General features: G+C 40.6%; 1 protein-coding gene across 1 annotated transcript; it reads right to left on the bottom strand.

The window, feature by feature from the left end:
• Positions 1–19: 19 nt before the first annotated feature.
• On the bottom strand, positions 20–9335 carry M6PR (mannose-6-phosphate receptor, cation dependent). Its single transcript, XM_069491161.1, has 7 exons — positions 9159–9335; positions 5511–5690; positions 4570–4736; positions 3313–3422; positions 2907–3037; positions 2177–2303; positions 20–1847 (listed from the first exon to the last, which is right to left on the bottom strand). The coding sequence occupies exons 2-7, from the start codon at positions 5687–5689 to the stop codon at positions 1725–1727; spliced, it is 837 nt and encodes a 278-aa protein (XP_069347262.1). The 5' UTR covers position 5690; positions 9159–9335; the 3' UTR covers positions 20–1724.
• Positions 9336–12902: the final 3567 nt, after the last annotated feature.

Raw genomic sequence — 12902 nt, forward strand, 5'->3', positions numbered from 1 at the left:
AAGTGGTGTTTTTGTTTTCAGTTTAAAACACCAGGGTGTGGGGTAGGGGGATGCAAGAGATAACAAAAAAGATGCTTTTGTAACATTATTTTCCCTGTTTACAAAGAAAAAAATCATTCCAATAGTATTGAAAAGTCCAAAAATGAAATAATTTTCTTTTCTAAAGGCTTATAAAAGGCCTCCTGCCTATTGATTCCATCCCTCTTTTGTGTCCAGTGGAGCCATGTTACTCTTCAGTGGCCCAGGGGTTCACTATTACAGAAAGATCAGCCCAGGGTTCTGGGCACATGGCCTAAACAGAAAGATGGAAGCATCAGAGGATTAAAAACCTTTCTCCACAGCAATGTGGGCAAGAAGAGACTTCCCTGAGCCAGCAGAAGGGACAGGTGCAGCAGCATTCCACATCCAGAGCAGAGCCCTAGATGTCCCACTTCTGCGTCCATTCCCTTTCCAAAAGATTGAGGAAAACAAAACAAAACAAAAGCCCAAACCATGCCTGCGAAGAAAGTGCAACGTATGTTTAGAAATATTGGTAGAGGGAAATGGGAGTAAGAAAAGCTTTGCCAGCTTTTACTACAAATGGGAGAAAACCATCAAGATCACCACAAGGTAAACAGACTTCCCTTTTCTGGAACTTCTGTAGCAACGGAGATCAGTTTCAGTGTCCCTTTCCGATGGACTGAATTAGGCATTTTGGCTCTATGTGGACTGATAACCACAAGCCCACAATCCAGGACCCAATTCCAGCTATAAAGTCACCCCAGTGCCAACAAGTGACGTGATGGTACTTTATAATCCTGTAGTTGGGATAGTTCACATTTTTCCTTTCCTAATCTCAGAGGTGAGAGAAGCAAGTCTAGAACCTCTCCAGGCTCAGAGCAAATGGGAATACTTGGATTATAACCAAGTAATCACTGCAAAGTAGTTCCAAGCAGCAAGAAATTACCAGATTCTCAAGAGACTACTGTAGGGTACAGAGTAACAACATGAAAGCAATCAAACCTGTATAAATAATGCTTCCTTGCTTTTTTTTAATTAAAGAAATCCAGTGTCTGAAAAACTTGTGAAAATGTGTTTCGGGCTAGAGTGAGTGCTGTGGCGTCAGCCTCGCTCACAGCAACCTCAGACTCCTGGGCTCAAGCGATCCTACCACCTCAACCTCCCGAGTAGCTGGGACTACAGGCATGCACCACCATGCCCGGCTAATTTTTTCTATATATATTTTAGTTGGCCAGATAATTTCTTTCTATTTTTAGTAGAGACGGGGTCTCGCTCTTGCTCAGGCTGGTCTCGAACTCCTGACCTTGAGCGATCCACCTGCCTCGGCCTCCCAGAGTGCTAGGATTAAAGGAGTGAGCCATCGCGCCTGGCCTGAAAATGTGTTTAAAGAACAAAGGGCTAGGGAGCCTGCCACACCCTTCTGCCCATTATACCTATTTTACTTGTACCTTCTGATACCAAGAGTGCAAGATCCTCTGTTTTCATAGGCCCTATTATATTATCTCTGTCTTCCGACTGTACCTTTATGGAGAAAAAACAGTAAATAGGGAACAAAGGGTAGGCAGTTCTATTAGTGAGAAAAGGATGCAAATCAAAAGCAAACTGGAAAGCAAGAGCAGTAGTAATGGTGAGATGAGAGGCCAGAATGCAGGCTGCTTGAGAAATCTGGCTGAGTATGCTTTGGTTTGGGGGACTGAAGAAGAGGCTGGACATTTAAAGTGCAATCACATTGGTAATAAATGGTCATCCCTTTCTTCTGACTCCTCCCCCAGCTGGTCATCCCCCACACCACGATAGGCCGCAGGTACATTTCGGGGTTTAGAACGGCACACAAAGTCACAACCATCCTGTAGGAGAAAAAAGCAAAAGAAAGGAATGATCATCTGGAATATCCAACTTTAGGGTAAGACAAAGTACATTTACGGTCTATAGAAACGTGGCAAGAACTGGTTTTCTCCAGGGATAAAGAAGAGAAAACCTCAAATATCCAAGGATTAGACTAAATTCCATCTTGGGGAAACAGGGCAATCAACTATCTTGGTTTGCTGGGACTTTTGTGGTTTTAGTACCCAACGTCCTGTGTCCGAGGAAACCTCTCAGACTGAGCAAACCAGGATGGTCTGTCACCCCACCTTGCACACAGGCTACAGTCTCAGCTAGTTGTCCGGTTACTTACTGCTACCAGGTTGCCAAGATCCTGCCAGAAGGCTAAGTGGGGAAACTGCTCCATTCCCTTGGCTCCCACCACCAGTCGCTGGTATAAGAACCCCCCAATGATATAGACAGCAACCAGTGATGCAAAGCTGTGGAGGAAGACAGACAGCTATAGTTAAGAACTGAGAAACAGTAAAACTCAGACACTAAGGCTAACTTCTAGATTCATTGTTAGCTGTTTCCTAAGCTATGTTCTGTGTAAAAGAAAAAAAATGTGTAGTGATGTTAAATGAAAAAGGGGGCTGGTAGCATCCTTAGAAAACCAATTAGAGTGCTGTCAGTGTGAGAAAAGCAAAGGCTCAGGAAAAAAAATGTGACTGTGTAATTCTGACTTACAGCCAAGAATAATCACCATTAGGGATATGATTCCATTTCTCTAAAAGTTCTAATAATCTAATGGCATAGTATTAAAAATTGTCCAGTCCTTGGGGGCGGGGGGAGGAGCACCTCCAAATGCAAATATTTATTGTGAACTAAAGATTAAATCTCATTTTTTTTTTAAACTTGCAAAGTCAGATATATTTTACAGTCAGGGTTTTCACACACAGTCATCCTCCCCAATTACAGTATAAACGTGCATACGCACACATACAATTTGTGCCCATGTACCATCAAGTAGTTACTGACTTTCAAAATAACAAAAAAGGAAGGGCTGTACTGATAAGGGGTAAAAAAAAAGAAAGAGTACTCACGTGACAAGCAAGATAGAACCCACACTGAGGTGGGAGATCTCTGGGGAACAGGCCAGGCTGCTATCCATCTCAAAGAGGTAGAAACAATCTTGGACTTTGCCTCGCTCCTCAGACACAGGGTTAAAATTGTCCTGATGATGAGAGGACAGAATACAACATTTATGTGGTCAAGTTTTCTTTTGATTCTTATTCAAAAAACAACAACAACAACAACAAAACACATTTGATATGCTTTCTCCTGGTTCAGTAGCCTCTTTTCCATGGAAGATGGAAGATGCGTGTCTGACACAGGAAAAAACTAAACTCCTGGAGTTCTCATGTCCATCCCAATGTATCTTGTCCCCTCTGGATAGTCTCCCACCGCAGGTCAGTCCTCTCTAGGCTCCTATAGCCCAAGGTGCCTCACCGCTAGGGTGTGTCGATTGCAGGAGATCATCACCACTGCACGACGCTGCTCCTTGCCACAGTGGTTGTCATATTCATCACCCCCTTTATAGATCAGCATGATCCAATTACCTGAGGAGGGACAAGGAAAATGGAGCTGGGGGAAAAGCAGAGGCAGACTGGGGTAGTATGGCACAGGGGAACTGAGGAATTCAGTGAAATTGGTTATAATTAAAATAACTCATAACTATGCACTGTATATACCAGAAACGTCAAGCTAAAACTTGCTTCTTTACAAAGCTTTATGTTCTCTTGTTTAAGACCACTGAGAATCAGATATCCATGTAAAGATAATCTTAATTTTCCACATTAAAGGTAGGCAACTGATGGTGCAAAAACAATTATGATCCATACTTTAACACCAATTCACATTTTCTGAACACCTGCTAAAAGCAAAAGAAAGGTTCCATACAATTGCTGGGCAGCAGAGGGAAGCCTGTCTAAGATTTAAAATTAGACAAAAATAAATTCAAAGTGGATTATTTTTAAGATTGAAATGCATTTCTCTTCTTTGGTATTTACTGTGTTCAAAGTTCTTTTGCAAAATATCATTTGATTCAGTAATTTTGAGGTTAATAAGGTAAGGATTCTGTTTCCAATGTTGCAATATGAGAAAACAAGTCAAAAAAGGCGAAATGATTTTTCAAAGTCATAAGATTAGGAAATAGGATGAGCTGGGTCCAGGACCTAGTCATATGACCCCTAGTCTCAAACTCTTTTATGTTATTTTTAAAATTTCTTTATAGGAGTAAACAGCTGCACTGGATATTTAGTTATTATCTGCTATGGGAAGATGCTCACATAGTCCTTTCAAGCAATATGATGATATGACTTTTGAGAAATATCAAATCAGTGGGGAAATGTTTGTAAAAAATTGTAAAAAAGCTTTCTCTCTTAAAATTTAACTGGCAAATGCTGATTAACTTGATGAGAAATGGTGGTGGTTGGTATTTTTAAGCCTAGTGTGGAACTCATTAAGTATTTGGGTGAATAAAAGGATTCTAGGCCATAGAATTCTAGCTAGATTCTTCTTTTTGAATAAGTTTTTCACTAACTTTAAATGCATAAATGTCCCAAGCTGTGGCACCAGGCATCCTGTGGTCTAGTCTCAGGTGTGCTGAGCCACACATGACATAGTGAAGAAACTGGGAAAGGCCAAGACATACAGGATTGTCAGAGGGATTGACTTGGGATCAATTTATCAACAGAGGAGTCTTACTTCCATTGAAGATGTGAGTCTCGTTGAGTCTCCCAACCACTGTCTCCTTGCCATTACTTTTGTTGATTTGCACCAGGCCAGCCCCAGAGGTATGGTTGCCAGCTTCCCGGCACACCCTGAATATGTATATGTATGTTTCTGAGCCCTGGCCCACAGTGCTCTCAAAGCTGTAAAGAGAAGTGGAAAGAAAGAAGAAAGAGAGTCATCTACTAGCTATCAGCCTCAGGAAGAACAGCCCCACCTCCCTCCCTTAAGCAAAAATAAATAAATAAATAAATAAACTTGTGCTCAATTTACTTCTCTGATGTCATAGTTAAATGTCTAATAATATTTGTTGATTTATTAGATAGTCATGATCCAGACAGACATCCTTATTGTTGACCATGATTGATTAAAATACACTACCCAAGACAACTAGATACTTTTAGAATGCCCATTCTCGGCTAGGCTAAAGTGTTAGCTACAATGTCCCCATGAATAAGGGTCCACGTTCATGGGATACATCCTTGTTTCTTAAGGATCACCTTCAGATTTATATATCTGAAGACTCTTGACACATATGATGACATGTATAGGCTTAAACATGTTTAACTGATACTTCTAATATCCTATTATATGCAGGTATCAAATAATGCTTGAATTTCTACAAGCTGGTCTCTTGGATTCAGTTTTGGAAAAGCGACTCTTCTGTGAAAGACAAGAAAACTGTACACTGCAACTATTACAAAAACTGGGCTGAGAATTTGCTCTGTATTGTAAAAGAGAGCAAAGTATCATGGCCAAATAAGATCAATATTGCTAAAGTTCAGATTAGAACTCTCTCCCAGAGGGGCTTATTATACATGTATTCCTCCATAGTAATACTGAAATGAAATCACTAAGAGGAAAAGACTCCTTAATACAAATATTTTCTCAAGCCCTTTAAGGTTCTTTTCATTTACCTTTTGTTGAACAGCGGTTTTAGCCTCTTCACTAGAGCCAACTCTTTCTCTGATTCTTTACCCTTTTCTCCTACCAGGTCGCAAGTTTTTTCTTCTGTCTGCCAAGATTCTCTCACTGCCACAGCCAGAAGTAGCAGCAGTAGGAGTCCAATCCTCCAGCAGCTGTGGAAGGGGAACATCCTTTTGGGTGTTGGGGAGGGCAGGTAGGATCAAGAGAGAAGGGAAAGAAAGAAAGCATATGAATGTGTAATAAATGAATGGTATTTTGATTAGGCAGAAAATACAAGATTCTTTGTCATACGCAACAAATGGTACATTTTAATGTCACTGTGACATGAGCACCTGTAGCAGAAATCTCATTTATATATTGTTTTTAGTCTAATGTATAGGTGAATCCTTCAGAACGAACTATAGGGGTGAAAAAAGGTAAAGAACAAAAAAAAAAAATTAATTATGATAGCCTAGGTGGAGCCATCCTTGCCTCTTTACTATTTGGTGAAAAGTTAGATTGAGATATCTCAATATGCAAAGTTTAATACAAGTTCACAAATACAGCTTAAACCAGTGGCCTGTCCTAAGAAAACATTCAAATTACAATTTAAGACACCTGATAAGGCCTAGTTGGACGTTATTAAGAAAGAAACTTAAAATAGAGAAAGAAACTTGAATACTTTGAGGTGTAACTTTTCATATCAATATTCAGGACCACCTTTGTTCATATTCACAAGAATGATGAATTCTTTTAGAGGGAAACAGCCACTGCACCTAAAAGCTGACATTTATCTACTTCAATGTTCCATCTTCTCTGAAAAATCATTCAATTGTTTACATTATAGGAAGAAGACATTTCACTAGGCCAAAATGAGTGGTTTGAAGAAGTCTCCCAAAACCCACCTCAGCTTCTACAGCTCACAAATGTCAAGGGTTTCTAGATATTCAGTAAGTACAGTTGTCTGTCCACACACCAAATTGATGACAACCCTTGGGAATCACGAAGCCACTTTACAATTTAGTAAATCCAAGTCACCTGCTGCTTGTACTGCTCTAGGAATGGAAACACTGCTTTGTTTCTCAAACTTTTCTTTTTTTTTAATCCATCTTCATACCCAAGACACACATATTTACTCTTTTGAAAGACTTCATTCTGGTATCCGTCAATAATCCCTCAGGCCATTGCTACTTGTTTATTCCGTAACAGTATCTCTAATTTTCCTGATACAAAGATTTAACTCTTCTAAACTTTTCTCACTTAGATAATAATAAAATACCACAAGTCTGGACTTTGTTTTGAATATTCTCTAAAGTCCTCTATTTCTTTTTCATGCTAGTCCACAGACTCCATTGCATTTTTAGAACATAAAACTTGAAATAAGCAGAATTTTATGGGTACTAATGAATACAAAGATGGGAAAATGGAAGCTCTAACCCTAACCCCTAATGTACTTTCTGTATTCCCCTAAACAAACTTACTTTCGACCTTCTATTTCCCACACTCCACTAGGCCAACAAATGCTTGGGAAATTGTCTGTCTGACTTTGTGTACCCCAAACATCAATTCACTACAGTAATATTAAGGAGTTTCCACAGAATAATCATAGCCAAGAGGTCTAAGGCTCCCATAACACATTGAAAGCACCAAAACCACAACAGTAGGAAATACTTAACATAGTGCTTGCCTTTGGCCAAGCACTATTTGAAGCCCTTAACATGTATTAACTAATTAACGCCACAACCCTACAGAGAAGAAAACTGAGACACAGCTAGTGGAGTGAGAAAGTCTGGCTCCCAGAGCTCATGGCCTACACTTAACCACTACATATATATCTCCTTTCATTATAGTTTTTGGGGGATGAGAGTAGGCAGCCAAAGCTGTTTTTTTTTTTTTTTTTTTTTTTGACAAAGAAGCAAAGAGGAAGTGACTCCTCACACAGTTCACTGAATATGAGGTGAAATAAAGAACTCAGACTTCAAATTCCCACTTTCCCTAAATTACCCCATTGCCCAACACACAAGTTGACCAGCTTAAATAGAAATAGGATGCTCCTTTTGTTAGACTGATTTAGCATGCCACTTTCCTTATATTCTCTCAGGATCTAACTAACTTAAAATGTCAACATTCTGGGCTCTCAAGATGTTCTTTTTCCAGGACTAGTTTTCTGGAGGAATGCTCACAAAGAAGGCTGTGCTCTTTGGTCTCAGCGTTAGTTCTTTATCTGTGAACAGCTGATGATTTCTTTTCCTAAACTAGAACAAAGAATCTCACAAAATTGGGAAGGGATGGATGGTTAAACACCTTGCAGCCAGTTAGCCGAGTCAAACTTTCATTTGCTTATTCAAAAAGTTAGGATGAGAAAAAATTTATACAGTATTCTTCTGTCTTTCCTGCTTAAGGTTTGGCTATAAATTAAGCTGCTTCTCTTTGATTCAGTGGCATATGCTCTGGATGCTTTACCTAGACTATGTTAATCTTCACAACTCAGACAAGTTAGGTATAATTTTTCCCATTTTAAATATAAGGAAACTGACGCTTAAAGAGTTACTTGTGATGTTACTTGCCCTAGATTATAAAAATATTAAACGTGTGAAGTTAGTGGGGCAACTTGGACGATTCATGGCATAAAGATATTTGCTGTAAAACTTCTGATAAACAAACAGATGCAACAATCAGGAAGAGTATGAAATGCAAGTGCTGGACAGTCCCTTTTAATATAGTAGTACAATTAGATTCTCAAGGTACAAGCGTTTGTCTAGATGTTTTGGAAAGGAGGATTTTATGATCTTGAAAAATCCCCTTCAATTTTCTCATTCTATAACGACAGCTCTATTTGCCAGTGCTCAAAAATTCTCATTTACTGGGATGGCCACTGACTAAGCCAGGAATTGGGAAGCAACTTACACCACTGGGCCTCTGTAGCACTCATTTCCCCATCAAGACTCAAGACTAGTCATGGTCATTTTCCATTTTTCAATGGAAACTCCACTTTCTTCCCACTGGCTCATTTCTGATGTAGGAGCCCTTATTTTTTTCCCCCAGCAGCCTACACTTTTAGAAGAGCAGCCCCAACTGGCTAAAAGGCCCAACGTTGAAGAAACTCAAGAGAGAAGTAGCCTCAGAGAAGTAGCTCTATGTCCCAAAGGCGGAAGCTCCCTACAGCAAGGAACACAAGATAATTCCTCTGTTAGCCACTCTTCAAACACAATACTCGCATCCCCCTCAAACCTCTTACAAGGTTCTAGGAAACTTCGCTCTGTGTAGTGTCCTGACTTTCCAACTGCTTATATCCATATCTTCTCCAAATGATGCCACTTTACCTCTCTCCATGATGCAGGCCGAAATTCTTTCTACAGGTAATTCCAGTAACACCTCAAACGGACTCCCTGCCCAGCGATCTTCCTTTCCCTGCCTTCCAAATATCGTAAACTCTCTTTCTGGACTTGGAAGTCCTTTCTCCCTCACTCCTTTCGGGGCTCCATAACTTCTCGCCCTCACGACTCCTGCTTCCATTCTGCCCTAGGGCTTCTTAGCCCGATCTTTGGCTAGAACCAGGTCTAAGCGAGATTTGGTAATTTCGGCAACTGTCACAGATGCCGAGGTGTGACAGCAGCCCAGCCCGCCTCCTCCTCCTCCTCCACGCCCCTCACACTCACGTGGCGCAGGCAAATGGAGTAGCCAAAGCTCAGAATCCCCCGGGGAATATCTGCCTGGGGCTGGGAGACGGGGCCAGCGAGGGGCCAGCCGCAGACCCCGGTCCCAGAGCTCGTGTCAGCGGCCAGCGTTCCCCCTTGCGCCTCGCTGTGCTCCACTCCGGGAACCGGAAACAGGAAGCGCCAACAGGCCGCTGGGCAACTGCTCCTCCCACTAGACCCCTCGGCATGTGACCGCAGAACCATTTCGCCCCTTTCCCTTCCTGGTTTCCCTGACAATCCTAAACGCCGATTGGCCAGTATCCTAGGGAGTTTAGCTCTGCCCCTGTTACAGCAAATCCAATCACTATCGAGACTGTTAAGTTTAGTGTCGCCTTTTCTCGTCGCCTTTCTACCAATGTGGTCCTAGTCCCGCCTCCGGGGCCTCTCGGCTCGCGCACCCCGGCAACGCGGGGTCACGCGCCAGGCCCGCTCCCTGATAGGTCCGCTTACAGAGGGTACAGGGGGGGCGGGCGGCGGAAGCGGAAGTTGCGGAAAGCGGCTCCCTTCCGCCACTTTGCCAGATGGTTCGCTGCCTGCGAGAGGCGCTGTTCTGCCGTGTCCCGGCTCCGAGTCTTGTCTCGATTTGTTGGCATCTAGAGGGTAGTAGCGGAACGGTGGGGTCGTGTGCGTTCCGGCTTTCTAAACTACACTTTTGTTCAGTGTTTCTTGGGGTGAATTATCATTGCTATTGTTACTGTTATCTTTATCATTCCTTCCCATCTGGTGGCATTTTATTTGATAAACATGCTCTGCAACCATCTTTGTTCGCCAGAAGTTTTTTTTTTTTTTTTTTTTTTTTTTTGCATCCCCTGCACCTTCCACCCTGTCAGCTTTTCTGGCGTCCTGGGGAATGAGCAACAATTTTAGTCTTCGTGCCTTTGCTAAGATCGTTTGTGGTTTCCTTCTGTCTTATTAGCACCTGTTGAAGTCCTACTCGTTCTTAGAACTCTGTTCAAATACTATTGCTCATATAAATAACTTCTTGGATTCAGCCTGTTCAGAATTAATCATTCGTTCCTCTGAACGCCTGCTTGTTGCTTGTACCTGGCTTTAGCTTGTTTTCATTCTGCTTTGACTCCTACGTTGCTTTTATGTGTGCCTTTCTCGCTCTGCGCGGGATGGGGACTGAATTTTGATTTATTGCTCTCTCCTCATTAGAGCTAGTACAGTGTTTTGAATCTAATAATAATAAAAACTAACAACTGGATATCTCTGTGGTGCCCGACACTTTTTTAAGTGCTTTAAACGAGTATAAATTCACTTTATCTTTATTCCAACCTTATGAGGAAGTATCCTATCCCAGTTTTACAGATGACTAAATTAAAGCAGAGGTTAAATTACTTTGGGTCCCACGGCTATTGTTACGGAGCCAGTATTCAATTTTAGGTATATAGTCTCCAGAATCTATGCTTTCAAAGCACCACATTATACCTATTGTATGTCATTCTGCGTTTATTAATTGGTATATTCAATTGGGGCTAGGTAGTAGTCATATCTGAGTTGGGTGTTCCATGTTTCCTCCAGAAAAAAAAATTAAAAGATAATTTTCTTCCTAATAATAAAAGTAATCTGTAATAACACAGAACAGCAAAAGTCATGTATAAACTCACCAGGAGATTGTATATTTCCTTCATGAATATGTAGTTTCCTTTTTTCAAAAAATTAATACATCAAATATGTATTACAAATACATGTCATTACCTTTACAAATAAACTATTTAATAGTTGCATAATATTTACCTTTATGGTTTGCTACTTAGCCAGTGCTACTAATGTTGGGCATTGAAGTTATTTTTACTGACTTGCTTTTTTCAATTAATTCAACAAATAGTTACTGAGCAATTACTATGTGTCAGAGTTATAGGTCTTGGGGATACAGCAGAGAACAAAGACAAAAATTCCTGTTACAATGAGCTTCCATTCTAGAATGGAATTCACCAATAAATGAATTCAAATTTAGGTGAATTCAAGTTTTAATTTCAGAAATCTTGCCTCTTGGTCATTGCCTATAGTATTGGGCTTGAGGGAAGGAAGTGTACATATTGGAAGTGAGAAATGGCCAAGACTTGCAATTAAGTAGATTGAATAACTTGTCTTTTGTGAAGGTGGAAGCAGGGATTAGTTCCCTTTACAACCAGATGCAGACATCCTAGGTCATTTCCATACTTCTCAGGCCTCAGTGCCCACTGACTGCTCTCTCTGGTAGAACTCCCAGAGTACTGAGCTCAAGGTTCTTGCCAGGGGCAAAAGTTGAAATTAGCAATTCTTTTTTTGTGACTGGCCTACTTCTTTCTAGCCTCGTTATTAACAAGCACATTCCCCACAATAACCTCTCTGTACCTGTCTTGTGTAGGAGCTTTGGGGTAACAGATTTTGATCTGGTTTCACTATGAAACACATCCTACCTCTTCACAGTTTATGATCTGCTTAGGGATCTTTTGAAATTTATTCGGTAGTTTCTCGGACCTGTTATGCATGTATTCAATTTGTTACCTTGAACCAGATTTCAATTTTGAATTTTTATTGACACCTTTCAAAATGATCGTGTTTAATATGTTTCAAGGACCAAATATATTTTTTGTTTTCGATAACTTGTAATTTTAATAATATAACATTTATAGAAAAAAATGCAAGAATAGTACAAAGAACTCTTTGTACACACTCTACCTAGATTCATCCTCACCCCCAACATTAAGTTTATTTTGAATAATTTGAGAGTAAGTTCCCCATTACCACTAAATACATCAGTGTGTATTTCTTAGGAAAAAGGACATTCTCTTACATTAACACAGTATAATTATTAAAATTAGGAACTGTAATATTGATACAATATTATCTAATCCATAGTCCACATTCAGAATTTAATCAATTGTCCTAAAAAATGCTTTTCTTTCTTTTTTTTTTTATTACACAATATTTGTCAAGTGCCTAATGCATGCCAGGCTCCCTGTTCTCACAACTTGTTACTAAACCAGTTACCCTAGAGCACTCAGCACGGTGATGGAGATATAGTCAGGGTCCAGAGAGGGAAAAAAGGCACTGGTGGCTGAAATGGCCCAGGGAGCCCCACACTGCCATTTACCCACATGCAGTGTCTTCTCTGCCTTGTATTATGCCTGGATTCTATAAACTGCATCCCCACCCCAAATAGTAACAATTTAAAAGCAGAAGAAAACCACCATAGTAAGTCACCCTAATAAATCAACTGATTTTCCATGTTCTCCCAGTTTCTTGTGGAAGAAATTGAGACAAGGCCCAGGAAGGAGAAAGAAGAAATTCAGAGGGAAGCAAGTTTGACTCCTCCTCTCTGGGGAGCCTCCTCCCTGTGTCTAATTTTGCAGTTTGCATTTTCCTCTTCTCCATATCACCCCAGTTTTCACAATGACTGTTGAAATAGCTGTCTAACATCACCCCGAGTATCATACTTATTCGTATTACACTCCAGTATCATATCTCCGTCCTCTGTGGGTGGTTCTGTTTATCATTATGTAAAATGCCATGACACAGGACTTTATACTTGCCCAGGCTGAAGTAGGTGGTACAATCATAGCTCACTGCAGCCTCCAACTCTGGGCTCAAACCATCCTGCCTCAGGCTCCTGAGTAGCTTGGACTACACATGTGTGCCACCATGCCTGGCTAATTTATTTTTTTATATATGTATATATATATTTTGTCCAGCTAATTTCTTTCTATTTTTTTAGTT

This window comes from Eulemur rufifrons, chromosome 16, assembly GCF_041146395.1.
Source record: "Eulemur rufifrons isolate Redbay chromosome 16, OSU_ERuf_1, whole genome shotgun sequence".
In the NCBI taxonomy this organism is placed as follows: Eukaryota; Metazoa; Chordata; class Mammalia; order Primates; family Lemuridae; genus Eulemur; species Eulemur rufifrons.